Raw genomic sequence first — 27,115 nt, 5'->3', positions numbered from 1 at the left:
CCCGATGGCGTCACAGGCAAACCGCTAACGAAACATTTTCGTGACAAAACAATGGCGAATTGTATGTACAAGGCAGGCGATAAATCAGCTTATCCCCTGCAGCCGCTAAAGCAGAAAGTCTTTGTTCCGGCACAAGGGCACAAGCCTGGTAGCATATATCCATGCATCAGGGCGTAATTATGTCCTTGAAATTGGAGTTCAGCCACCGTCTCATGCTTCCTAACGTCCACGCACAGACAACACAACTTCGTGCCCTTGACACTTGCTACATGAGCGCGCTTTGCCGGAAACCGTTCAGAGCTACTGTTTTTCCTTTTTTTATGTGGCTGTAGATTCAGCCCAAATGGTTGTCGATCACGCCTTCGCCGCCTCCCCCTATCATCAAGACCGGTTTGCGCGGCGTGAGCTCCGACCTTTTAGAGGCCGACGCGCCAGCACCGAGAAAAGAATACCGGAAAACTCGTGTATACGACGGCTGTTCAAATGCGCTCTGTATTGCGGACGAGCAAGCGGCCGCCGTGTAGTAGTATGCTTAGAACGAAGGGTGCCGCGAACACACTTACTGCTTCACTGCTTCTCCTGTCAGCTGCCTGCGCCGTCGGACATACGCTCCCCTCATCGGGAAAAGGTGAGATACCTGCTGCGTAGGCGACTAACAAATTTTTGCATAACTAATACGAACCAGCGTCCATGTCCGAGAAAATACGGTGTATGCTGTCATCTACGATTACTTGACGTGATGTTGCCCGATTGACGCGTAGTGCCCTGAGCGTGAGGACGCGGGTCTAACTTTTTATCTGGAGGGGGAACAAAATAAAAAAAAAGCACTCGTGAGATAATGTAAAAGGAAACAAAGGGGGAATCAATTAACCTGTTGCCATTCACTACCACAAGCCTCGAGTCAGGTGTCAGTTCGGATCTTATAATACATACAAGTTTCCAGAAAATATGCAGAACTAGATGCTTTCTTGGGCTAAAAGCTTCGCATCGAGAATGACAGGGCCCAGGAACCTCTCTGAAGGCAAGTAGGTACAAAAACGAAGAAATGTGCAAAACACGCTACACACAAAAAAACAATTACCTGTACAGTTCTTATGAAATATACACACAGGTACAGAAAGACATTGCACCACGATTTAGAGAAATATTGTGGTATAGAGATACAACCAAAAATAAATGCGCATTACTGGGTTTTGCGTTTCCAACGAAAACATGTATAAAACAATAACAACTCCCAAATACAGTCTCAAACGTGCGAATAAGCACAAGTTTCAAGGTTCAGAAAGGAAACAAGCAATCACTTCAATTTTGTGCAAAAAACGAACGTAATTCTTCCCGGCTTTGGCAACAAGCTCTTTGAGAGAATTCATTGAGTACAACAGGTAGGTTATATTTCAGTGTCTGGTACTTGTAAAATGCACAGAAGTGTTCGACGGCTCAAGTGTCTTCATTTCGTGTATTTATATTAGTAGTCCGTCGTTTTAGTTTGGCCGTAGATGATAAGTAGTTTGCAGTGTAGGTGGTGGAGCAGCAGAATATTTGAAGTAGACGAAATCGGTACGTACTATTTATAGGAACAATATCAAAATGTTCAAATAAGCCTTTCGTAGTGGTGAAGGGCTCAATATTTACTATAAGACGAATCATTTTTTTGTGCAGAATCAAAAGTCTACCTAAGTAGGTTTTAGTTGTGGTGCCCATATCAGTCTACACTAATTTCCGTTAGAGTGCAGTAAGGCATAATAACTTTGAAGCCTTACTTTAGTTGGGAGCAAACTGCAGCAAAGCGAGATTATTCGAGTTGTAGCAGAAACCTTTTTGCGCAGGCAGTTTACATGAGTGTCCCACGTGAGGCCGCAGGAGGAGTGCACAAACGGGAATTTTATGGCTGTCAGCAAAGTATATTTTTTATCGTCTATGTAAAAGGCACGTTCAACCAACCAAGGTTTGTTTTTTCCGCGAAATATAATTGGTTTTGTTTTCGCGAAACCAATACCAACGCGGTTCATTTTTACCAGTAAGATAGGTTTTTTAGAATAATCTTGCACTCTTGAATCAAATACTTAATGTTGGGACCATGTAACAGAAGTGTGGTATCATCAGCGTATATAAAAAGTATAGCTTCCTTTACGTAAGTGTTAAACAAAACTAATAATCTTGCACTCTTGAATCAAATACTTAATGTTGGGACCATATAACAGAAGTGTGGTATCATCAGCGTATATAAAAAGTATAGCATCCTTTACGTAAGTGTTAAAGAAAACTGGTCCAACTACACTGCCTTGAGGAACACCTCGGCGTATCACCAAGTGGGACGACATGTGTTGAAATATTTGTACACACTGAGTTCTGACCGTCATATGGGATTTAGGTGCATCTAAGAATTTGCTTCGTATCCCGTAATTTACTAGTTTTTTGGTGAACATGGCATGGTCGAAGCCGTCGAATGCCTTACTGAAATTCGCAAAGTTGGCAATGCAGTGGTTATTGTCCTCGAAATTTTGCAAGATATCTTCTTTTAATGCTGTAAGTGCTGTTCCCATTGATTTGCCTTTCCTAAAGCCCAATTGTGCATCAGTAAGTCTGCTACGTTTCTAAAAAAGTTCGATATTCGAGTAAAAATTACTTTTTCGAGCCAATTGTAGAATACTGGAAGAACTGAGATACGGCAGTAATTATTTGGTCAGTTCCTATCGCCACCGCTATAAAGTAGGGAAACCCCTTTCTTTTTTCATTTTTCGGGAAAAATGCCCGACACCAATACCTGGTTAAAGATATGTGCCAGTATTTGAATAATTATTGACAAAACGTATTTAATTTGTGTAACTTGCACGTTATCAAAGTCTAGATCGTTACTATGTCGTTGACAGATAAACGCGCTGCATATTTCCTTTTCATCTGTGGGTTGTAGAAATATGCGCTGAGAATTTGGGCGGTCTAATATTACCGCTTGTGGATTATCATGGCACGGCACAAAATCTGTGCGCCAAACAAATACAAGTAGAGCCGACGGACACGCCCGACGAAGAAACGCTGATTTTATTTCAGCGAATGAGCAGTAGAACGAAGAGTAAGGATGGGGGGGAATCTTCGGCGTCTCTGCTCACTACCTGATTAGCGCAAAATGTTAAAACCTGATTGCTCACAAGGAAATGAAGCAAAGTTTGGTTGCAAACAGAGCATGTTCACGAAACACAGAATTGTATCTTGAGTGCCAATCCTCTCCCTTAGCAATATGTCAGATAATTTGCGGGTTTTGGTCCTTCGATATACACATACTCATCCTAGGTTGCAAGCAATTCATCGAATGCCGAACAATTAATCGAAAAGGCTTGGTGTGTCCGATTAAGGAGGCGAGGCCAGGCCAGTCTCTGGCCATGATGGCGATCGATACCCAGCAGCCCCAGCAAAATCCTTCATCTAATCCTGCATCTCATTCGTCCAAACTTTGAATGCGAACATCTTCGAAAGAACTCTGTCTCGTTGGGTCAAACTTATGGAAGAGGCAAATATACCAACCTGTCGTAGCGGAGTAGCCTCCGAAACGTTGAGACCGCTTTTAATAAATGTCCTTGATTAGGGTATTTGCCTCTTCCTCAACTTTGAGTGTGCATTGAAAGCAGGTCAGTTTTCCAAGCAGTACATAAGATAGCCTAGCGGTACGGCTTGCGACGCGGCGGGATCTCGGTTGCCTGTAGACCTTTCTTCTAGATGCTTTCTCACCCACTGATTCGGTGACCAATCGAACTCGCTGCTGCTTACCTTCAGCGGCGCAAAGCGGGCACGCATAGCGGTTGCTCCGCCCAGTTCCCACGCGAAGCGTGAGATACCGGCGATCGACCTTATATGTGGCCTTGAACGCGTTGCTATTTGCCTTCAGCAATGCAATGGGTGCACGAATAGCGGTGGCCTTTTTCCAAGTTTCCACGCGAGGCGTGGGCTACAGGCGATCAACCTCACATTTGGCCTAACATGTGGACGCCGCAGCAAAATTGAAATAGCCAGCGTATGCAACATTGACTCGGTGCATACAGTCTGTGCAAGCGTACTGAAACATTAAGTCGATGAAGAGAAATTAACCACCGTTGTACAGTAAGGAGTCTACTGTTAACGCCCAAAGAAACATACTATTAGGTTGGTAGCTTTAAGTATCCTTGAAGTGCTGTTTGCACAGAATAAATGAATTATGATGAACACGCATAGCACTACCAATTGCTTCTTTATTGTCAAAAGCGTGTCCTTATCTTAAATTCCATCTCCCTTTTTGCTTTTCAGAGGAATATGTGGTCTGCAGTTCACCCGTGTGCCTGCAAAGAGGTAGCGCGTGTTTTTCTATTTTCAAGATATTTTCTGGTGTGCAATTTCTCCACTTCTCTGCAGAAAGCGGCTGCACGATAAAAATATATATAATTCATATTGCACGTGACTTATCACCCCAACCAATGCGAAATTGTTGGCAATCGCCTAGGCACGAACCTTGTATTTTAAGAAGTTGTGGTGAGAAATGCCGCCACCAAAAGTCATGGTTAGTCAAAATTCGTAATATGCGCCTCCGCAAAAGCGGCACTTGCCTCCCAGAGGGATCGTGAGTACGTATGGTCGTACACAACAATGAAGAATTCTCTTGTGAGATAAATCATCGCAACAACGCTTCAGTGTCAAAATGACTACCACCATAACGAAAAAAAAGTAATATATAACAATTAGTGTTCAGTTGTGTTTGTTAAAGGGGCCATAAAGAAAAATACGTTTGGTTCGCCAAAAGCACCGCCTTTTTCTGATTGGCGAAATTCAGAGAAATAATCAAAGTGTTAAAGAAAAATGAACCAGCGGTGACTTCCGAGCCACTTTCTGGCAACTTCTCCATGACGTCACGGAATCTAATTACAGTGCTTTTCGCGCCTGCCGACGTAAGTTACCGCCGAAAACATGACTGGGCTATTGTAGGGGGCCTTCTAGATAGGTTTTTCCGTATAATTTATACACAAACGTGCAGTTAACACACCGATAAAAATGTCTTAGTGCTTGTGCATTTTAGGTCCCTCCTTCGCGTATTGCGTCACTGTAGCGCGAATTTTGAAAGATTTTTCATACAGTCGAGCCCGCTTATAACGAACCCATCGGGAAACTGAAATCGGTTCGTCATATCCGCTTTTCGCTATATCTGGACACAAAATCTATGTATACAAATGGCAACGGGAAACCAAGATCTGTTAGTTATAGTCACTATTTCGTTAAAACCGGGTTCGATATAAGTTGGTATACTGTACCCCACTTTTTCGTTTCAGGGCTGCAACGGGATTGAGTAGTTTAACGAAGGCTAGTGTTTCCAAATGAAACAGAGATGTTTATTTATAGCCCCTTTAGAAAAATCCGCTAGAAATGACAATTTTTCTGCGTGCGTGCGTGCGTGCGCGCGCGTGTGTGCGTGTGCGTGTGCGTGTGCGTGTGCGTGTGTGCGTGTGCGTGTGCGTGTGCGTGTGCGTGTGCGTGTGCGTGTGCGCGTGCGTGCGCGCGTGCGCGCGTGCGCGCGTGTGCGTGTGCGTGTGCGTGTGCGTGTGTGTGTGCGTGTGTGTGTGTGTGTGTGTGTGTGTGTGTGTGTGTGTGTGTGTGTGTGTGTGTGTGTGTGTGTGTGTGTGTGTGTGTGTGTGTGTGTGTGTGTGTGTGTGTGTGTGTGTGTGTGGTTTTAGCGATTATAGAGAGGGGACGGACAAGTGAAATAAGGCAGTCTTACCCAGTTGAATGGCATAGCACCATTTCACTGCGTCATTAGTTTTTGCAATACGAATGACCTCACATAACGAGATGAGACAGCTGCCTTGGGATAGGTGGGACAGGTGGGCAGAACGCCATTTACACTTCAGCCGCTTGACTAATGAAGGCAGCATTCGCTGGCGAGGACAGCGATCCTGGCTGTGGCTGAGAGCCGACCGAGCGGCTGTGACAGACCGTGTTCGCTACGGCAACAGACAGCCGCAATGCCGGTCCTCCAACATGGTGCTCAGTGGTTTACCACAATAAAACGTGCTAAGCCATTGCGCGCATAAAATTAAACGTTGGGCGTACGAAAATATACAAACACTATTCCAGCGTTGCTACACTATATTTCATACTTTATTTTGCGTATTTTTGGCTGATTTACTTCTGAATATGCCGAAAATAAGGAGATCTTTTTTTGTTTTCAGCACAGGAGATTAAGGAGTCGCTCAACAAGAGTGCCGACCCATGCGAAGATTTTTACGCCTACGCTTGTGGAGGATGGATAGAAAACCACAACCTCCCGGAGAGCGAATCGTCATACGATTCTTTCGACGTAGTAGATGACGCGTTGCAAGCATCGTTGAGAGGTAAAGTATATACATTTCTGTCCGAAGAAAATAAATTAGCCAGTAACCTGCTATGCTCAAAATAACCTCGCCATCGATCAGCAAGGTTAAATCATTCAAAAAATGTTAGACCATATGCCCCTAAGAAGAACACATTTAGGTTTTTTTTTGTACGAACCATGGATGAGTGGAACTCACAGCACTCCTACGGAGGGCATGCTACAAGATCTGAAGGGTTTGAAACCTGTGTTAGAAACATAATGCAGCCCTCTTTGCTAAGACGGTGAAAAACCGCCTGCAGTACCTCTTAAAGAAAGAAATAAAAAAGTAAGAGGTGGCGTGATCCGCAAACGCATGGAATGACCTGCAGAGAACAGGGTTCATAAAGGAGAGGAATCGGCTGCTGTTGCTTGGGGACCTGCAGTCCCGAACACCAACGAACCAAAACCCTAATAATTGAATAACCTGTCACTATATCAGTCCGTAGTGCTTACTATTTGTGGATTCAGCGTGTGTGAAGTAAACGCCTTCAGTGTGCTCGACGGTGTGCGCTAACCAATACCTTTTTGTAGGCTAAAGCGCTACCTGTCGAGGTCGGCGAAAGAACGCATAAAGCCGGTAGTGTTCGCAACACAAAACCGGCAAAACATTATTCTGAAACGCCCCTCACGGTGACTGCACAGGGGGCAGCAAAAATTAAGCGTTGGGCGTACGCAAATATACAAACCATATTCCAACGTTGCCACATAATAAATCATACATAATTTTATTAAAGAACAACTTGAGTTACGTCAGCTTTTCGTTTGTAAAACGATTAAGGTAGTAAGTTTTACCACAATCTCATATTTCTAGAACATTGCAATTTGAATTCGTCTATCCTAAGTTTCAGTGATCATAGATGTTGTGTCCTTACATTACATCTGATTTTTTCTACTTACACTGTATACTTGTGAAGGTTTTCAAGTTTAGGCTTTCGTTGATGTATACGCATCCACGTGCGACCAATATTGCTTTTCGAGCCAAAAATATTTAAAATTGTTTTGCTTTTAGACATATTGGGGAACGTGACGATTGGTTACGAAGGAAACCAGAACGCAACGGACAAAGTGGCGCTGGCTTACAACGCTTGTATGGGTAAGTGACGAGCTTATTTTAGAAATGGTTAAAAATTTACAACGAAGTCAAAATTAAAACATAGGTTGATTAAAATAAATATTTTTCTCTACCCCCGTGAGCTTTGTTGCAGCCCCAAAAAACTCTTTTTTAACCGAAAGGCGCATGCGAAACATTGAAAATTTGGCAAATTTTGCGCAAAGCCACGATTGACATAGTGAGAACAATTCTAAAAACAAATTTATCGGGTTGTAACGGGTTGTAAGCTTTCGAATGGTATAACACAAGGACGCTGGAGGCATCAGTGCAATCGTACAGTTACGTTGCATAGCGGATGCTTCGGTAGACACATGCCAGTCTCACGTACCTTTGACGTCAAAAAGACCCGGCGACAAGGTCGGTGTGGGGATGTCACTACTGCTCCCTCTGTTTTCCTCATTAATGTTTACCGTAGCTGTAGAGATGCCTTGTTAAAACAAACAACGCAATCGTAGTAGTTTCGTTGCAATTAGCGTAATTGTTTTTTTACAACAAAGAAATTTTTTGACTAAGCCAAACGTGCATTTTCTCTTCATGACCTCCTGATTGGTCATGTTGTCACGGCTAAATAATGGTGTTTAAGCGTAAGACTGATCTAACCACAAAGTAAACACCCCGACAATAAATATTGAGATTTACCAGTGCTGAAAAAAAAGGAATTCCGAAAGAACATTTCAGGAAAGAGTGCAGTCAACACTCGTGTTAGGAGCTATCATCGGGAGGTAACTGAAATATAACGCCGAGATCCTTACGGTCGCAACGCCAAGTTCGCGCACTCCTCTGGTAAAATGCACGATTGTATTGAGTTGTCTTACCTTTCCAACCCATTTTCAATGTCATCTTCATGAGAAAGCAAATAGGCGTCTGCTTTGTTTTGAAATGTCTACAAGTGTTTGGAGGCGCATGCACTTAAATATATATGACATGATGGCTGACAGCTAGCGTAGAACCATCGCATGTGACCTTGCGTACACACTTGTTATTTTAGCTGTTCCAGAAGCGGGTGATCAGCATAATGTGATGTGGAAGATAATGAACGATTATGGGCTGGCTGAGTGGCCAATCTTAACCAAGGAAGAACAAGGGCCTGTCAAGGAGATAAATTTGACGAAGGTGCTTCTGGACGTTGGACTTGACCCCATCCTGAAGCTGACCGTTGAGAGAGACAGCACGTATATAACTTCTTACGTGATCAAGGTAGGTAAACCATCCGAAACATCTACTCTTCCATTACAGACGGAACGACCCCAAAGATGTGTGTACTATATGTTCAGGCCTGTTGAAGAACAGGCGGCAAGGGGTAGGTGTGGGTGTCAGTATGAACTGACAAAGGCAAAGCAACCATCACTCTTATACTTAATGGGGACTATTTACATTCACCTGTGCCAGTAAGTATTCATTAGATTGTGGCTTTTGTGAATTTGCGGGGATGCGCATAAATTATACATCCTGGAGTTACTCTAGTCCAATGGTTTTTTGTATTGCCAAGATATTGGGTTGTGGAGTTAAAGTGCTGATATGCTGATAGAGAGTCACTGCTTTGCCCTTGAATCCACGGCAGTTCCACCGGAGTAGTGCTGTGGGGTTGGGGTTCAGCTGTGTCGCGGCCATCAAGAGACGAGTGAGAGTTGCTGCTTTCTGGTCTGTGTTGCCAGACCAGTCGCGAGTTAAGGCGAGCACTGATGGTAATGAATGAGTAGATAGGGCCACACATTGAGTTGATAGGCATGGACGAAAGGACATTTTTGCATGAGAAGGGGATTGTCTTGGCGGGAACGTTGAATCTTGTATTACGTGCGCTTGAATGGGTTTTCAGATTGGAAAGGGTGATTGAAACCGCGATGGGGGGCTCACTTCGACGGTCTGTCTGAATTGGCTTGGGGGAAGATCGGCCGCGGAATGAGAGTATGTTGCTGCTTCAAACAGAAACGAATGCGTGGTTTAAAGTATTCCTAGCATCAATAAAACACGGAAAATATTCACTTGAATCCGTGAAATACAAAGCAACAAGGCCATTCTTTATTAAGCAGGGACAAATGATGCACGTCGTACCTTCGTGTATTTGATGCAGGCGGCAGCTTCGTGCATACAGCAGGGAAACCGCGTCCCGTGGTAATAAAGTTGGCTGATTACCGCGAGGAAACTGAAGTCCTAAAAAATCTCTTTCAACTTAAAGACGCGGGTATTTCGATTTCCGCGGATTACTCGGCAGCCACTCACCAAAAGACAAAGAAACTGTGAGCCCACAACAAGGACCTCACAAAGAAAGGCAGCAAAGTTAAGCTGATTTATGAGAACATAAAAAAATCGACAAAGATTTGTTTGTGTGGGATACCAGCCGTAACTAAATGGTTGTTGTAGGTCGACAGTGTGACAAAGAAACCTGTCCGGACTAAACTGGCAACAATGAGAAAAACCGTTCCTGCGCTTCAATGTGAATGCCCGCTATCTCCAATAGATTTCTGACCACTTCGAAAGCATCACTGTAGCTTTTAAATCTGATATTGTGATGATAACAAAAACATGGCCAATCAGTAGTATTAGCTATGACGAAATAATACTGCCGGGGTATCCTGTATGCCACGATAACCGAGACTTTCCCGGTGGGGGCGTTGCAATCCTGTTTCGTAAACACCTGCATGACAGAGTACGCGTGCAATGTGTCATTTTTAAGGCAAGCTTAGACGGATTCAGCTACATCATGGGAGGGTTCAACCGGCACCCGCATATAGATAACATTTTTTTTGAAAAACTTAATGATTTTTGTGCATTTCTAAGGTCTTATCTCAAAACGTACTAAGAGGTGGTGACTTCACCACCACAGCCATCAACTCGGCCACCGAAGTTCCTCAACCCCTCATAATGCTGCACAGCATTTCGTAGACATGGTATTTTCGCACACTCTCACGCAGATAGTTAAAATACCTAGCGCATTCAAAAAGGTATGGAGTCGATTCTGCACCTTTTCCTTCTTAGCGACAGCTTTGTGCATTGTGATTATGAAGGACAAATCATGGACGGTATATCTGCCCGCAAAATAGTGTGCTTGACAATGCAGTGAAATTATTCCTTAAAAGGGCAGTGGAAAGAGAACAGTGGGGCCTCTTGTTTGTCGCACCAACGACGTGAAATACTTGACACGATCGATGCGTCCTTTTACGATTTCATATCGTTGTCAAACTCGAACGCATGCTCCGTTGATGACCTATAGCACTTCTCTAAAAACCTTATATTGACATGCGCAAGAACCCAATCTAGCCATGACTAGGATCTCCCAGAACCTTCAACGAGAGACTAGTGTGAGGTTTACTATTTATGCGGACGATATCACAATATGGACCGAGTCAAGGGACTACCCGAATGAACGAACTATGATTACGGCCCTTCAAAGTGCAGTAGCAAGCATTGAATGTACCCTACCGGATCTCGGGCTTTCCTTAGCCCCTAATAAAACAGAGCTTCTGTTAGTTTTTGGGCGCAATCCAGCTCCTGACTTTCGTCCGCCTTGCATCATGGTTGGCACCACACCTATCGCCGCCAAGCTCCACCACATTCGCCTACTATGCATCCCCGTCGGTTACAAAAGTAGTCCGACTATATGGCTGAACCAACTAAAACAGAAATGGAATTCGACTCAACATGCCAATCGAAGACTATCTGACAAGCATGGAGGAGCAAAGCAAAAAGCAGTGCAGACACTTGCCCACGCCGTCGCAGTCGGTATTATTACGTTTGGAGCCCAATCTTACACTTCGAATTGTACCCAACGATGCGCTCTCAATGTTCTTAACAATGCGACTCTACGTACCATCAATGGCTTACGACGCCATACAAAAACCTCTAGCCTCCAATCTGCGGCTGCGCTTCCGCCAATTGAAAAAATTCATTCAAGAGCAAACCAACCGATACAACTTCAAGCAAAAACTTTCCAATCAAGGTGCCATACTCACGGCCTGAGATAAGCAAGATCGCATCCCTCTACCTGATTTCCCGATACCCATTCCTCCGTGGCAACGACCTCTCCTGACCGAACCAAGAACAACCCACCCGTTCACCGGCACAACAGCCGTTTCTAGACAAAAAACTTTGTCAGAGGCTATTCACCACAAGACAACCCGACGAAATCGACATTTATACTTATGCCAGCCTGACACCTGCAAATGCTGGAACTACCTGGGTCTCCCCAGATGACCGAACCATTATGCGAACCCAGCACTCCAACATTGCTGTCCCGCCCACGGAAGCGGAACTACTCGCCATTGACCATGCTCTTGACAACTTAATGTACGACCACCACCAATCCATACCAAAAAAGATCAGAATATTAACCATTTGCTACAAAGCATTTCAAGAACCTCGACAACCATTTTCAACGCACCCTTCTGTGAATCCAATTATGAGGCAAACGATGGCCCTACAACTGTATGGCATTCAAGTGCGCATAGACTGGACTCCTGGCCATCATTTGGCTGCACCAGGGAATCAGGAAGCCCACGAAGCTGTGCAGGAGGCGGGATTTTTTCTCTCCTCCGCTGACCCCGCCGTCGCTCAGCCTTAAAACCTTCCTGAATGCTTGGACAAAACCGAAAGTGCCAGCGTACCCCCGCCATCTGCATACACCTATACAAACACGAAATGAAACTCCGACTCAGGCAACTTACGCCAAGGGATTACGTTTCGAACAGACCTTCCCTTAGAAGCACCCAAGAAATATTTATTGACAAATTCTATACAGATGCATCATTTCCACCGGAAACAATTCGCAAATGGTACTCCCCCCCCCCCCCCCCTCCATCAACCCGAAATGTCCATACTGTCAGCAAGCCGTCAAGGCTGCTTTGCATGAACTGATCTGGATATGCCCCAAATTCTCTCGGTACTGGAATTTCACTTCCCCAAACCAAGATCCCTCAGCCATATCGAACCCCTCACATTATATGAGCACACCATTAACCTTATCGTACGGTTCGCATCTAAGAGCGGTCTAGCGCGAGTTATATAGCGATGGCCTACACCAATGACTGGACCATTCGATTCTTACAATTGTCCTGTGAAAAAATTAGCAGTGAATTAGGTCGGCTATGCCAGGATATTCGTAGCGTGAGCTAAGGTTCAGCTGCTTATTCTTCAGCTTCCTGGTTGTCCAGGATTAGCTGATTATCATGCTTACTGGTGCTAAAACGATTTTCAATCCAATCTAATCCAATCTAATCCAGTCTAGTCGAGTCACCGCTCCTAGCGCATGAGCAGCACGGCTCTCCAGGAACCACGAGAAATGGCTATCAAGCAGCTCCAGCGCAGGGTCAGACTCGGCTACTGCGCAACGAAGGCACGCGCCGATGCCAGCGCGTCTGCCGCGGCTATGACGTCACTCCTCTGGAATGCGCAGACCAGCGAATGTGCATACCCAATTCTCTATACATCTGTACTCCAGTTGGATTGGATTTCTAATCCACTACAATCCAACTTCTTCCAACCCAATCCAATACAAATCCAATCCAATCCAATCCAATCCAATCCAATCCAATACAAGCCAATTGAAGCCAATCCAATCCAATCCGATCCAATTCTCCTCGCGCTTGCGCAGCACGGCCCTTCAAGGTCTACGAGAAACTGCTCAACCTCGGCCAGTGTCGCCTACGCTACAAAACTGTGGCCTCCTCCCGAAAACCACGAACTCAAGCGCTCTTCAACCAAGAATCCTCCCCTCCCAACTCCCCCACAAGGCCTCCTACCTTCCCTTTTTGAAAAATTACAACATCTTCGCGTGGGGAACCATGAGGAGGATGCGAAGCATAATGAGGGTTGCGTGTAAGTTCCATTGTGCTGCCGTTATGTTGTTTCATTTATCGGAGCACGAATGGGAACGTAGTGTGAACCCCCATGTAGAGACAGAGAAATGTAGAGAAATGTAGAGACAGCGAAGAGACCGACACCTGCGTTACCTGATCGAAATCCTCCTGGTTCTCGTCTTTTAAGTGCGAATGCACTTCTTAAGCGACCCTGAATCACGCGTCCACCGCCGTCCGTCCGTCCGCACCACATACCCACTTAGGGCGATTGGCCAAGAAGAGTTCCTAATTTCTTTAGCACATACCCACTTAGGGCGATTGGCCAAGTAATCTGAATCACGCGTCACCGCCGTCCGTCCGTCCGCACCACATACCCACTTAGGGCGATTGGCCAAGAAGAGTTCCTAATTTCTTTAGCACATACCCACTTAGGGCGATTGGCCAAGTAATCTGAATCACGCGTCCACCGCCGTCCGTCCGTCCGCACCACATACCCACTTAGGGCGATTGGCCAAGAAGAGTTCCTAATTTCTTTAGCACATACCCACTTAGGGCGATTGGCCAAGAATCGGGCGTGAGAAGGGCTAATGCACCCGCTTAAAGGAGTACTGACACGAAATTTCAAAGCTGAGATCCGCTCTAGCAATCAAGTACAACGACAACACAAATAGGTGTCTGTGCATGGCACATGCCCACGTGGGGGATTGGCCAGGAATCGGGCGTGAGAAGGGCTAATGCACCCGCTTAAAGGAGTACTGACACGAAATTTCAAAGCTGAGATCCGCTCTAGCAATCAAGTACAACGACAACACAAATAGGTGTCTGTGAATAAATGCATCTTTCTTTCTTTGTAGTTGTGTGTGTGTGTGTGTGATCTCTCTTTCGCGAACATTACCGAACCGCGCAAATTCAACTCCTGCATTCGCACTTTCACATTCTTCCCCTCGGGGAAATGCGGGGAAATTTTTCTTTATTGCGTGCTCATGCTCCTACCCCGCCGCCCGCCCTCTTCGTCCTGTTCTCTGGTTGAGCTGCAAGGCGCGTGGCGCTTTCCGCCACAGCTTTGCCACGGTAAATTCAACATCCTCCTCTAAAGTTTTCAGTTTGTCGTTTCCGTTGACGTTCAGCTTCGCGTGCCTTCGTTGTATCAGTTGCTTCTTGACGTATTTTGAATGAGTGAAGGACATAAGGCGCGTTCGTAGCACATGCTCCCGTCTCGATTTGTAGCGCAGTGGGAAGAGCGCCACGTACCTCCCGTTGCGGCCAGAGAGTCGTGGGATCGAAACCGGCCGCCGCCTAACTATTTATTTATAGTGGACTGCGCTGACGTCAGGCCAAACGCTGACGGGGCTGAAGAGACGCGTATGCGCAGTAGAGTGCGGACGGCGGACAACAACGACAACAAGGGAGGGAGGGACACAGCCCCGAGCATGAGATGCTTCGCATCTAATAAAAGATTTAACAACGACAATATGCCGACCACGGGAAAAAAGATGCAAACCAGGACCCCTTTGAGAGAAGTAGTGCGACTTAGACATCATCATTATCATCATCATCATCGTTGTTGTTGTCTTCGTCGTCATCAGACTACTCAGGTCCACTGCAGGGCGAAGTCCTCCCCCATTGACCGCCAACTGCTCCGGTTCTGCGCTTGTCGAGTCCACAGCTTACCCTTGAATTTTCTTATTGCATTCCTGCAACGGATTACTGATTGATTGTAGGGTTTAACGCGCCGATCAACGTAGGCGATGAGGCGCGCCGTAGTGGAGGGCTCCGGATTAATTTTGACCACCTGGGGATCTTTAACGTGCGCCGAAATCTCGTACACATGGGCATTTTTGCTTTTCGCCTCCATCAGAAAAGCGACCGCCGCGGCCGGGAATCGAGCCCGCGACCTCGTGCTCAGCAGCGCAACGCCTTAGCCACTGAACCACCGCGGCGGGTTGCAACGGATTACTGGCCTTCCCCTTCTTCTAGCCGCATCTCTTGGTATCGACTCTGTTACAATAACTGTCCACTGGCTGTCGGTGCGTCTCACCACAAGGCCAGCCCAAGTCCACTTCTTTATTTCAACTAGGATATCTTCTACTCTAGTTAGTTCTCTGATCCAGGTAGCCCGTTTTTTGTACTCAGTGTTACTCGTAACATTATTTGTTCCGTGGCCAATTCAGCCGCCCTAAGTTTGCTTTCTAGTTGTTTGGTAAAGCACCAAGTTTCAGCTTCGTATGACATAACCGGGGCTAAACGCTGGATATAGATTTTTCTTTTGAGTGACAGGGGTAGCTTGCTTTTCATTATTTGGGAGTCCTCGACGAGTGCCCCTCTACTCATACCTGTTTGCACCGGATTTCTCTCTCGTAGTTGGGGCCAGCGCTAACAATCAGTCCGAGGAAGTTATATCTTTTACTTCTTCTAACGTTTCATTTCCTAAGAAGAAGATAATGTTTTTGGCATGCTTATTACTCCTTACTTTAGATACATTCATATTTAGTTTGAGCCCCACGACCGTACTTACTTATTGTAGTTCCTGAAGCATTGTTTGTAGGTGTTCTGCAGTGTAACTCAGCAAGACTATGTCGCCCGCAAACCTCAAATGGTTCAAGTATTTCCCGTTTATCCATAATCCTATCTTTTCCCGCTCAAGCTTTTTAAATACCCCTTACATACATGCTGCGAAAAGTTTTGGCGAGATGGTATCTCCCTGTCTTACTCCCTTTCGGATCGGAAATTTATTTCTTTGCTTGTGGAGGGTTATCCTGCCGGTGAATTCCTTATATATGTCTTCTAGAAGTCTGATGTATCTCTCCTCTATTCCACGGTATTTTAGTGCTTCTAGCCCGGAAGCAGTGAGTACGGAATTAAACGCTTTCTCATAGTCTATAAATGCCATGTAAATGGGTTTAGTGTATTCTGCAGATTTTTCTATCACTTGATTGACAACATGGATGGGATTCATGGTTCAGTACCCGTTTATAAACCCAGCCTGCTCTCTGATTGTTTGAAATGGAGGCTTTCACGTATGCGGCTAATTATAACTTCGATAACAACTGGTAAACATGTAGAGTAAGCTGATGGGTCAGTAATTCTTTAGGTCGTCGGGATCTCCCGTCTTATGCATCAGAATAATGTTGGCATTTTTTCAGGCTATCGGCACATTTTGAGCCTTCAAGCATTTAAAAAATTGTACAGCCAGCTTTTCCAGCACAATATCTCCTCCCTCCTTCAAAAATTCTATGGTTATGCGGTCGTCACCGGCAGCTTTTCCTCTTTTCATGACTGTGAGAGCCTTTTCTACCTCCTATTTAGTCACTAGTGGGACATCGCAATTTGATCTTATACTCTCTGTAGCTCCCTCTGGTCTAAGTCGCTGGCATACAGCCCAGGGTAGAATCGTTCTGCTACCTTTATTACTTCCTCCAAGATCTGCGTAATGTTACCCTGCTTGTCTCTGATTGCGCACATCGTGTCTTTGTGAATATCTAGCTTTCTCTTAGTTGCTCTCAAGCTCCCCCTAGTTGCTGCGTTTTCTCGACCACTACCATGTTATATGGACGAATTTCGTTTGTTTTACTTCTGCTTACCAGTTTCGACAGCTCGGCTAATTCCAAACTGATCCGCCGTGCTTGCTTCCATGTTCTTACGTTTGGCAGTTAGTTCCTTCGTTTTCTTAGCTAGGTTTTCAGTTTGTTCCCTAAATCTTGCTTCTTCTACAACTGCTGCTAGTTCACTGATTGCCGATGTTAAGTTGACGTGCAGCCGGTCTACACCAACTCGTTATGCTCGTCTGAAGCGCGAATTCGCTTTGCAGAGTTATTTTAAACTTCTGTGATATGGTTCTGACTGACTCCATGCGGGAGTTCTTAGTTTTCACTAGTTTCCTCCTTTTTATTTCTAGACTCAGCCTTAGTTTGAATCTAACCATCCTATCATCGCTGCTCCAAATCTTACCTAGCACCTCTAAGTCGTGCACAATATCTGGGTTCTTACTTGAAATGAAGTCAGTTTCGTTTTTTGTTGTACCGTCGGGACTTTTGTATGTTCATGTCCTGTTCTATCGTTTAGAAACGAAGGTTTTCGTCAGCGCCAGGTTATTTCTCTCTGCAAATTCCACCAGTGTATCTGCTCGACTTTCGCAGTTGTCTATACCAAAGTTTCCTACTGAACTTTTTCCCATTTGCTTCTTACCGGCTTTTGCGTAAAAGTCTACCATCACAATCGTGAACTGTGTTGTTGCCTTCTTCATTGCTGATAAGACATCCTCGTAGAAGCTGCCTACGGCTTCATCATGATAGCTGGTTGTTGGCGCATAGGCCTATACTATCTTGTATCACTTGTTTAGATTGATGACAACAGTCGCGACTCTCGCTAATGCTGAAAAACTCCTCCATGATTCCTGTCTTTTCTCTGTAGATTAAAAATCTCACTCCGTGTTCTCTCTTCTCCTGGGGTCCACTTTAGAACAGAATATGGCCATCAGTGACCTCCTTGAAGCCTTCTCCTGACCTTATAACTTCGCTTAACGATATAATAGTCCGTTTGATGTCCGAGAGCTCCTCTAGTAAAGCTTAGCTTCCCTCGCTAGATGGGGTGCGGGCGTTGAACGTTGGCAAGGTAAAGTTGAAATGGTGTAGCTATACACCCGAGTATACCTATACACTTATCGTAGCTATACATTTTAGAGTAGTAGTGATTAACTTTTCAAACGGCCAGACGTCAGTGAACCTGTCGTCAGTATACCAGCGTCTCAGCTAATTTCTTCAGAACTGGGAATATTAAAATCAAAACCGACGAACGCACGCTCAGTGTCCCTGCAGGCATGTACGGCAGCGTCGACCGCGGTAAACTTCTCTCGCTCCCTCTCTCTGTTTCTCGTGTGGCTCTCATAGCCAAACATTGGCATGCGTGCGGAAGTAACCGTCATCCCGGATACCTAAGAGGCTACACTAGGAAGGCTCTTGGGGACATAAACAGCATTCCCTCACCAGAGAACGATCTGGCCACCCTGGTGTAGTAGTTGGTCGCCACTTCCCATGTCGAACCAATTCAACTCTCGGCCCTCAGCCACCAGCAGCTGCAGAGCACCTATTCACGGCGGCGGTCAGGGCAGCGACGCAGCAGACGGAGCTAAAAATCTCTGGGTCTGGAGAGGCCGCCAGTGGAACTTGTAAGTGCCCTTGCTGGCTGTAAAAAAATTCTGCACCCGTTGGAACAAGTACATTGCGGAACAATGTTTTAAAATAATTCATCCTCAACATACTACTTATGTTCACTGCAGGATGGATGCTTCTCCCATTGAACTCGAAATGCTCCTGTCCTGCGCTGCTCGAGTCCATTCTTTGCTTCCGAACTTCGTTTTTTCGTCCGTCAGTGCAGTTATTGGCCTTCCCCTTCTAGACCCGTCTATGGCTATCACCTTTGTTACCATGGTGGTCCATCGGTTGTCATTTCGCCTCGTTACACGGCCAGCCCAAGTCCATTTCTTTTCTTTATTTGAATTATGACATGCTCTATTCAAATTTGTTCGCTCATCCAGTGAAAAGTCACGCGAAGAGACGTAAATGTTGTTTCATTCAATGCTCAGTGCGATGCGGCTGGTCATACTTTTTTTTACTCGCAGACCAGAGTTTTTTCTTTCGAAGCACATTAAAGTAGCAAAAGGGCTGGCACCTGAATAAAATTAATGAAGGGTGAACACCCTGATTTCCCCTCCCTCTACTGTTTCATTGTCCTGCCGCCACACAATAACACTAATTTCCCCAGCACCCTCTTCCCCGTGCCTGCCATCTGACTTGCCTGGCGGGAGTTCCTTCACTGAAGGACCAGCTTACCCTGATACGTGAAGCCACCTGCATAGTTGACGCTTAATTTGTGTCCGAATAAAGGTTGCTGGTACTCCATGAACATTTGCTTCAGCCACCAGTTCCGGGGTTTATTAACGTAGAAGTCGGGAATAAGGCTCTCCCTTTTTAAGGGTATCGTTTCCTTGTTTCAAAAATTAGATAAATGTGAGAATGTCTGTGGTTAACGTGTTTTCTTTCTTCTTCTTCAGTTGGACCAAATCAGCTTCGGGAAAGTAGGCCGAAATCAGCTTATACACCCGAACAAAGAAGGCAACAAGGCCATCATTGCTGCCTATAAAAAGCTCATTGCAGTAGCTGCCACGTTTATGAACCCTAACATGACCGAACAGCAGGCGAGGACACTTGCCGATGATACTGTCGCCTTCGAAGGAACGCTGGCCAATGTAAGTACACGCTCTTGGTTTTCGGTCACTGTAAGTGTATTTCGTGTGATCTCCTTGGCATTATCATGAAAGTATGTTTGCTTAATTCTTTAGTATCATATGCACAAACTTTCTTGCTTGTATTTCATTTTACACGGGTCCGCAAGGTCCCGTTCAGAGAGAAGAATTGGAGACGGCCACTTTGCTGCCCTACATGGGTGGTGCCACTGTTATATTGTTAGTTGATGAACATGTGGCGACGTTGATCAGCCTAAGCATTAGCTGGTAAAGGTGAATTGCTAACTCAGAGCCCCCGCTGTCCTTTAATTAGTTTTTATGGTGACGGTTCGATGTTAATGGCGCAACGCAACCTGTGGCAAAGACCGCTACGAGATCGCTTACAATAAAAGCCATTAAAAGTTAAGTACTACAATCTATGAGCGAGAACAAAAGTATATTAAATCAAAGACAATGAGGTTGTGGTGTGGAAGGCCAGGTTGTGAATATGCGTTAATTCTTTTAACTGGTCACACCAATAAGCAGCCTTGCGTGAGACTACGAATCACTTTCTGTGCATCTTCCCTCAATTCGCTACTGCGCGAAAAACTGCAACTAGCTCTTTACCTAGTGCACCGCGTGGCGCGAGGCTAGAACACTGTCATTTTCTTGGGCCCTAGGCCAATAGTGACGGGAGGCCCTAGGGAACTAAATCTTTGATCCACCTCTTACGGTGCTTCGAACTAAAGAAATCCCTGTAGACGGTGAAAGTACCTGCAGTAGATGGTGCAAACGCGTGCTCGTGCTGTAATGTTCATATTTTACTTTCTTTTTGGTTGGGTTTTGTCCCTTTCTTGGTGGTTTTTCTTTTTATTTTGATTCAGCGTTCATATTTGCAATTTTCTTTCCACGTTTGTTTGTCTCTGAGCACGGCTTGCAGCATTTCCTTGTACCGCAATTTCAACGTTCGTTGTTTGGCCTTTTGGTGCGGTCCTCATGATGTGCAATATTCACCCAACATCACTGTAGTACTCATCTGGGGTAGCAACTCCTGTTGTCAGGAAGGCTGACCTTACCATTTCACATGAAAGAGAACCTCCCTCTCCCCCTCCTCTCTCTCTTTCTCTCGAAAAGAAACTTTTCTGAACGAAACTTCATCGTCACCATAGGTCTTTTAGTCGTAAATGAAGTGTACCATAAAAGTTAAGCTATAAATTTATTATAGAAATTTTCCTATAATTTAAAAATTACGACTGATTTATATAGTTCTAAATAATACATTTATATTAAACGGTGTTTTTTGACGCCGAGCAGTGTTTTTTTACGAAAAATTATGAAATGGAGGGCGTTCACAGAGGAAGTTACCCCTCAATAGTGGAGACAAAAACATGTGCCAATGGTACAGAACACTAGCTGTATCATGAGCGCAGTAGTGGAGGGCAAAGAATGAGGCGCGATGACATTCTGCCGAGAGAGTAGCCATATGTCACATTCTGCTGTAGAATATGTTGCAAAAACCTGAGGGATTCTAAAGAACATGAGCCATTTTAATGCTGCCAGCGGCATCTTAGCAGTCGACGCTTAAAAGGAAACACCCGTTTTTGATTGATTGTGGGGGTTTAACGCGCCGACGCAACGCAGGCGATGAGGCGCGCCGTAGTGGAGGGCTCCAGATTAATTTTGACCACCTGGGGATCTTTATCGTGCGCCGAAATCTTGTACACACGGGCGTTTTTGCTTTTCGCCTCCATCAGAAAAGCGGCCGCCGCGGCCGGGAATCGAACCCGCGACCTCGTGCTCATTAGCGCAACGCCTTAGCCACTGAGCCACCGCGGCGGGTGAAACACCCGTTTTTATTACAGGGAAAGTGTTTTGTTAACAGGTTACCAGTTGGATCTCTTTTCAGGCGTCCTTATATAACCGCTAGTTTTTGTCGCAGTTCAAATTATTTGTTTCGGGATATTCCAACTTCCAGTTTACTTCGCCACCCGAAGAAAGGCGTGATGTCCTGGCAATTCATCACAGAACAACGATAGGTGTCCTGCAGGAAAATTTTTCCCATGTGAGTATATAAATTTGTACTTAATAAAATAGTTGCCGCTATAAAAACAGCACAGTCTGCTCTTTTTAAAAAAAAACTGTGTCACTTGACAATGTAAATAACAATGACACTGATATTAACCAACACCGCTTGAACGGCACAAGAAAGCGCGACAGCACTGGGTGCTGACAAGTAACAACGGCTTTATTTAGCCGGTGCGTACTATATACCGTCGAAAAAAAAACACGCAAAGAAAAGGCGAAGAAAAAGCTGTAGAGATTCAGAACGCCCTAATACCTACACAAAGGCAACATGCGCGAAGATTGCATTCATCTTTCGAGATATTCGTGCTCCTATGGTAGCATGCAATTGTTGCCGTACTGGCAGACGAATCCTTTTGCGTATGCACTACGAGGTCGTCAAAGATATCTCTAGCGCAATGTTCCTTGTGTCCACAACCAAACGCACTGCAGTAAGGCCAACCCTTTTTGACGATGGTGATGATCGCGGGCAAAGTAAAAAAGTAAAACCCGGTTGAAACGGGCTTTCGCTGGTCCAAAGGCAATATCTTCAAAGTCCAAAGTCAAAGCCCAAAAACCACATTGTTTCGCCCAAAACGCACTCCAAAACACACGGGGTGTTACTCAATTTACACAATGAGTTTACAAAAACGCACATCAAGCGCCTCAAGAAAAAACGGCGCCCATCACAGGAATCTAACCTGGGTACGTCGCGCTATGAAGCCGACGTCTATCCGATTGCACCCTTCTAACAAGGTCGGTTTGGATTATGAACTTTGATTTTCACTCAGATTGCACAGAAGAGAGCTTCTCAGTTTAACCATCTGGCTTTTAAGAAAGGTGTTTTGATTTTTAACATCAAAGCTGTTTAAGCTTTTATTTCCACCACATAGCCTTACCAAAAAACAGCCCAAAAAACTGAACGCCCGAGAGCATGCGCCTCATGAAGAGTACCGGCGTCACCCAGGCTTGTACATGGTGTTGCGCCACGCGGGGAGCTCGCGAAAAAAACAAGAATTATACCGACCACACGAGTGCGTGCATGTTCAGTAAAGCCAGTGTTTTCGAAACCCAAGAATAATGTCCCCTGCCTCTTCGAACTTTTTTTTTCTCGTGAGGAGCGTACGGCATCGGCCATCCCGGCCTTCGAGAACACTCCGACCAGCGTTTGTGGTGTGATCTTTCACCGGACCTTCCACTCCCCAGTTAACGGGTGTGTACGCCTGAAGGGGGAAGCACAGACGACGAGTTCGCGCTACAGACGGCGAGTTGGCGAAGCCGGTTACCGTGGGTTCTAGCGCGTGCTGACGGGGTCCACTTTGGGAGAGGTGTGAAAGACTGCGGCCAAAACTATCCGCGCCTGCCAGTCATGGAGAACGTTCAGTGGCAAGTTCGGAAATCTATGTGAGGTGCAACAGCCGGGTCTCCAATAAAGGGAGAGAAGAAGCAAGCTCTGCTGTTTCTCCAACCTTGCACCAGTAGTGCAAGCTGCGCCAATTTTGTTCTGATGAAAAATGACAAGGAAGATTATGTCGACTGTTTTATTGCTATGTATTGAATCAAAATCGCAGAGATCACGCATTGTAAGAGGAAGACACTCAATGAAGACGAACAAATAGGTAAGGGAATTTTTCAGGCGACACACCAGAAAGAAGTCGTACGTTCTGCACAAGAAATATGAAGTTGTCATGGTGGGTCATTGAACAATCGACATGCGTTCTGTGTTTGTCAGCTGTTGTTATCACAGACGTGAAATTATTTAATACAAATATGCCACCTCGAGTCACGAAAGAATACATTTTCTGTAAGCAAAGATCTCCCATTCATTTCCTCCTATTTTGTGATTTGTCGTCCAGTTTCCGCTTCTAGGTTTATTGAACAAGGAGTTCAAAAAGGTTAACCTCACCCTGACCGAAACTGAGCCGTTGGAAATACACGCTTTGGATTACTACAAAAGAATGACGTCATACTTAAGCGAGGCCGAACCGTAAGTATATTAGATTGTATTTCGCTCCCTCAAACGTATCACGCACACAAAAAATCAAGTTCCTGGGTTTCCCGCGCCGGAGCTACGCCGTGGCTATGGGGCGGGCCGTAGTATAGAGGGCCACGGATTAATTCCGAGCCCTGTTCCAAAATCTCGACACATAAGCTCTTTCGCTTTTATGCGACTCCATCGTGAAATAGACCTCCGCGGTCTATACCTAAACTACTCGGGCTTCAGCCACTGCCACTGGGCCACAATGGTCGGTACAATTCACTGAGGCATTGAAGTGGTTCATAAACAGAAAATGTGAGATATTGTCTCGAGATGGGGCCGAAGTAGCCACTAACTCATGAAGCTTTGCTAACACCCCCTACGCAGAAAATAGGCGCATGGCACCTGCTATGATTCGAGATCGCTCATGGCCGACATCTTGTAAATACACTTTTCGCATTTAATTGTGGTTCGTGTAAGTTTCCGTGGTGCCACGTAACAAAATGGCGCTCGGATTTATAAGGATATATGGGACTTCATGGAGGCCTTGGATCAAAGGCACGTGGAACACAGTATTATTCTGGAGGAATCTTACACACACACACACACACACACACACACACACACACACACACACACATACATATATATATATATATATATATATATATATATATATATATATATATATATATATATATATAACAGAAATAAGAGTTCGCAGTCAAGAAAACCATGGAAAGCGAAGGTGAGGATGGGGTAGGTCATCGAAACAGATAAAGAATTTGGAAAGAAAGAAAGAAAGTGGAGGTCATGGGTTCGTATCCCACCTTGCGGGCATTTTTCTCCACTTTCTTTCTTTCTTTCCAAATTCTTCCTGTTTCGATGACCTACCACATCCTCCCCTTTGCTTTCCGTGGTTTTCTTGCTTGACTGCCAACTCTTATTTCTGCGTTATTTTCAACGAGCCCCTCATTTTCCCATTCTGATTCGCTATATATATATATATATATATATTATTTCTTATTTTTTATATGGCCTCAGGAAAATGTCTTCTCAGTAACCATCTGTGAGTAGTAGGGAAACGAACCATTAAGGAGCTGGTTATGTAGCGCTTTATAGCAATACATGATGTAGGTACAGTCAAACCCGTCTATAACGAATACGGATAGAGCGAATTATGCTATATATCGAACAAAAATAATTCAGTTACGGAAATACATGGGAAACATATTCCTTATAACGAAGTTCACATCTGATATATCGAACTCTGGGCGCTCAGAATGGCCGCCGAAATGCATGATCTCGGAGAGGTGATTGAGATTTGGATTGGCCGCGACCACGAAGCAAGAGCCGCGACTGAGACATTGCGCCTCGTACGGAATGATGTGACCCCCAATACTTCCCGTAATTGTTTCCGACGTGCGAGACTCGCGACGGAACCCGCCCTGTCAGCGATTTCGGACCAAGACAGCAGCATCGGTGAACTGTGGGAAGAGCTCGCCAGCGTTCCCGATGATGTCGCGAGTGAAATCCGTCCGACGCTTATAATGAAGCGCTTTCGGCAGTCGATGTGCTCCGCCAATGCTTCTTACATTTTTGAAGACGCGGACTCGAAATGGTGCAAACAATGTTTCGTGTAGAGAATGCGATGCTAGTTGAAGGCACCAAAACGAAAGTGAAAGCAAAAATCACCGCTTTTTTTTTCAACCTGGGCAGTTAAGGAGGAAAGTAGCTTTATTACTTGCAATATATGGATTATTTTTGCATGGTAATGGCTACTGTACTGTGTTCGTTTCTGCATACGCGGATGGCGGAGTTGGTGGAGGGGGGGGGGGGGGGGGGAGGGCGCTCTCGCGGATTGCGAACTCTTAACAATAAGCTCGTTAGAGGCGGGTTCGGCTATATCGAACTATTGAATATATCGAACTAATCGCGGGTGCATATTGCAGTTCGCTATAAACGGGTTTGACTGTATTCATTGCAATGGTTTAGGTTTTACTACCTTTGGAAGCATGTGCAAAAAATACAGTAAATGAAACTCTATTACGGCACAGAAATTGGTGATCAAAACAAATGCTTATGTTTTGCTTTGTGACAGTGTACGAATTAAAAAAATTCGTGTTCAGCGCACAAAAATGCGACAAAATACGGCTTTCGCAAAAACACCCACTATTTTCAAAACAAAGACCTGCATCATACCGAATGCCGCATGCGTCCTTCTTTCACTGAAGTAAAAAAAATTGGTAGAATGAATTTGTGCAGTTTGCCCCACGAAGGAAACTGGATTTCCCGATAGTAAATAACCATGAATATTATTCTGCGCTGGTGAAGGAATAATTCTTTCTGACTTGTCTATTCAATCCTGCGATCCCCGTAAAATGTACAGAGGCAAACGCACCCACACTCAAATCTATACTTACAAAAGAAGTGCCCGACTGACTGATTGAGTGACTAATTCATCAACTCCCACCCGAAAAGTCTGAACCTAGAAACGTTAAACATTCAGAGTATATTTCTTTCATGCCACTCCATAAGGTGGGATTTCCGGAAATGATACCACTAACAAAGGAAAAGGTGCGAATTACGTTTTCTAAAAATTGAGAATATCTTGCTCACCCGTTCAGACATTGAAGTGTTTTTTGCTGATATATGTAGCCCGTACAATTCTCCAAAAACTAGTTTTAAGGTTTGCCGTAGCCACAACTATAGACGCGAATCTGCACATGGGAGCTAAATTTTGTTTTTACCGATTCCTCGATATATGTTTCACTGCTTAGTACACAAAATTAGGGTTTTCTGATGTTATTCCCACAAATGCACAAAGTCGATTTTGATCATTTTGCCCTGCCATGGCGCTAAAAGACAACAAATGTTCTTTTTTTTTTTAAATTGCACCCATGAAGGGCCAAAGGTGCCTAACTTTTCATGTGAACTCCAAACTGCTGGTTCTAGAAACTTTAAATTTCAAGAGAACATTTCTATGATGGTGTAGGCCCACAATATGGCTTCATTTTAAAAATTACACAGCTGAGAGAGTGAGAAGCGCGAAAAATTTCTTCCAAATGTTTTTGTTTTTATCGCTGACCCGCTGAGATATCGAACAAGCTTTTGTTGATGTTGGTAACCAAAACAAATGCTTAAATTCTGTCCTAAAAGATTCTTTTCATATCAGTCATGTTACATGAAAAATTAGGATTCGTGTGAAATTACTGTTTTTGTGGATTTCTCAAGACCTGTTCAGCCCGTTGATATAACCAATTCATTTTTGCTTATAAATGCTGCCCATAAAATCGCCCAGAAACCAGCTTCAGAGTTTTCTCACAACAAGCTTAAAAAATTTCGAGAGGATTTTGTAAATTAAACCCCTCGAGAAGTAAAATTCCGTGTGTAAAATCTCATCCACAATATTTTTGCATAACTACGTTGTAGTATGGAAAATCAAGATGTTTGGCAATTGACTTCCTTTTACGGATTTATCAATACTTATTCAGCCTGTTGATATATCCAATTCGCTTTTGCCTAATAAATGCTACCTTGAAAATTGTTCAAAAACAAATTTCAAGATTTTGTCCCTACAAGTGCG

At 44.7% G+C, this 27,115-nt stretch overlaps 1 protein-coding gene across 1 annotated transcript in view; it reads left to right on the top strand.

Moving 5' to 3' along the window:
- Positions 1 to 431: 431 nt before the first annotated feature.
- Positions 432 to 27,115, top strand: part of LOC144178852 (neprilysin-1-like) — a 51,353-nt gene continuing 24,669 nt past the window's right edge. The window contains exons 1-8 of the mRNA XM_077706986.1: positions 432 to 628; positions 4,276 to 4,317; positions 6,186 to 6,347; positions 7,377 to 7,460; positions 8,467 to 8,675; positions 19,320 to 19,514; positions 21,466 to 21,552; positions 23,408 to 23,538. Coding sequence (XP_077563112.1) covers positions 484 to 628; positions 4,276 to 4,317; positions 6,186 to 6,347; positions 7,377 to 7,460; positions 8,467 to 8,675; positions 19,320 to 19,514; positions 21,466 to 21,552; positions 23,408 to 23,538 — 1,055 coding nt within the window. The 5' untranslated portion in view covers positions 432 to 483. The remainder of the gene's footprint in view (positions 629 to 4,275; positions 4,318 to 6,185; positions 6,348 to 7,376; positions 7,461 to 8,466; positions 8,676 to 19,319; positions 19,515 to 21,465; positions 21,553 to 23,407; positions 23,539 to 27,115) is intronic.

The sequence above is a fragment of the Haemaphysalis longicornis genome, unplaced genomic scaffold, assembly GCF_048455015.1.
Source record: "Haemaphysalis longicornis isolate Haplotype H1 unplaced genomic scaffold, Haemaphysalis longicornis Haplotype H1 scaffold_4, whole genome shotgun sequence".
In the NCBI taxonomy this organism is placed as follows: Eukaryota; Metazoa; Arthropoda; class Arachnida; order Ixodida; family Ixodidae; genus Haemaphysalis; species Haemaphysalis longicornis.
Note: the sequence above shows the minus strand (reverse complement) of the source record. Positions and strands in the feature narration are given on the sequence as shown.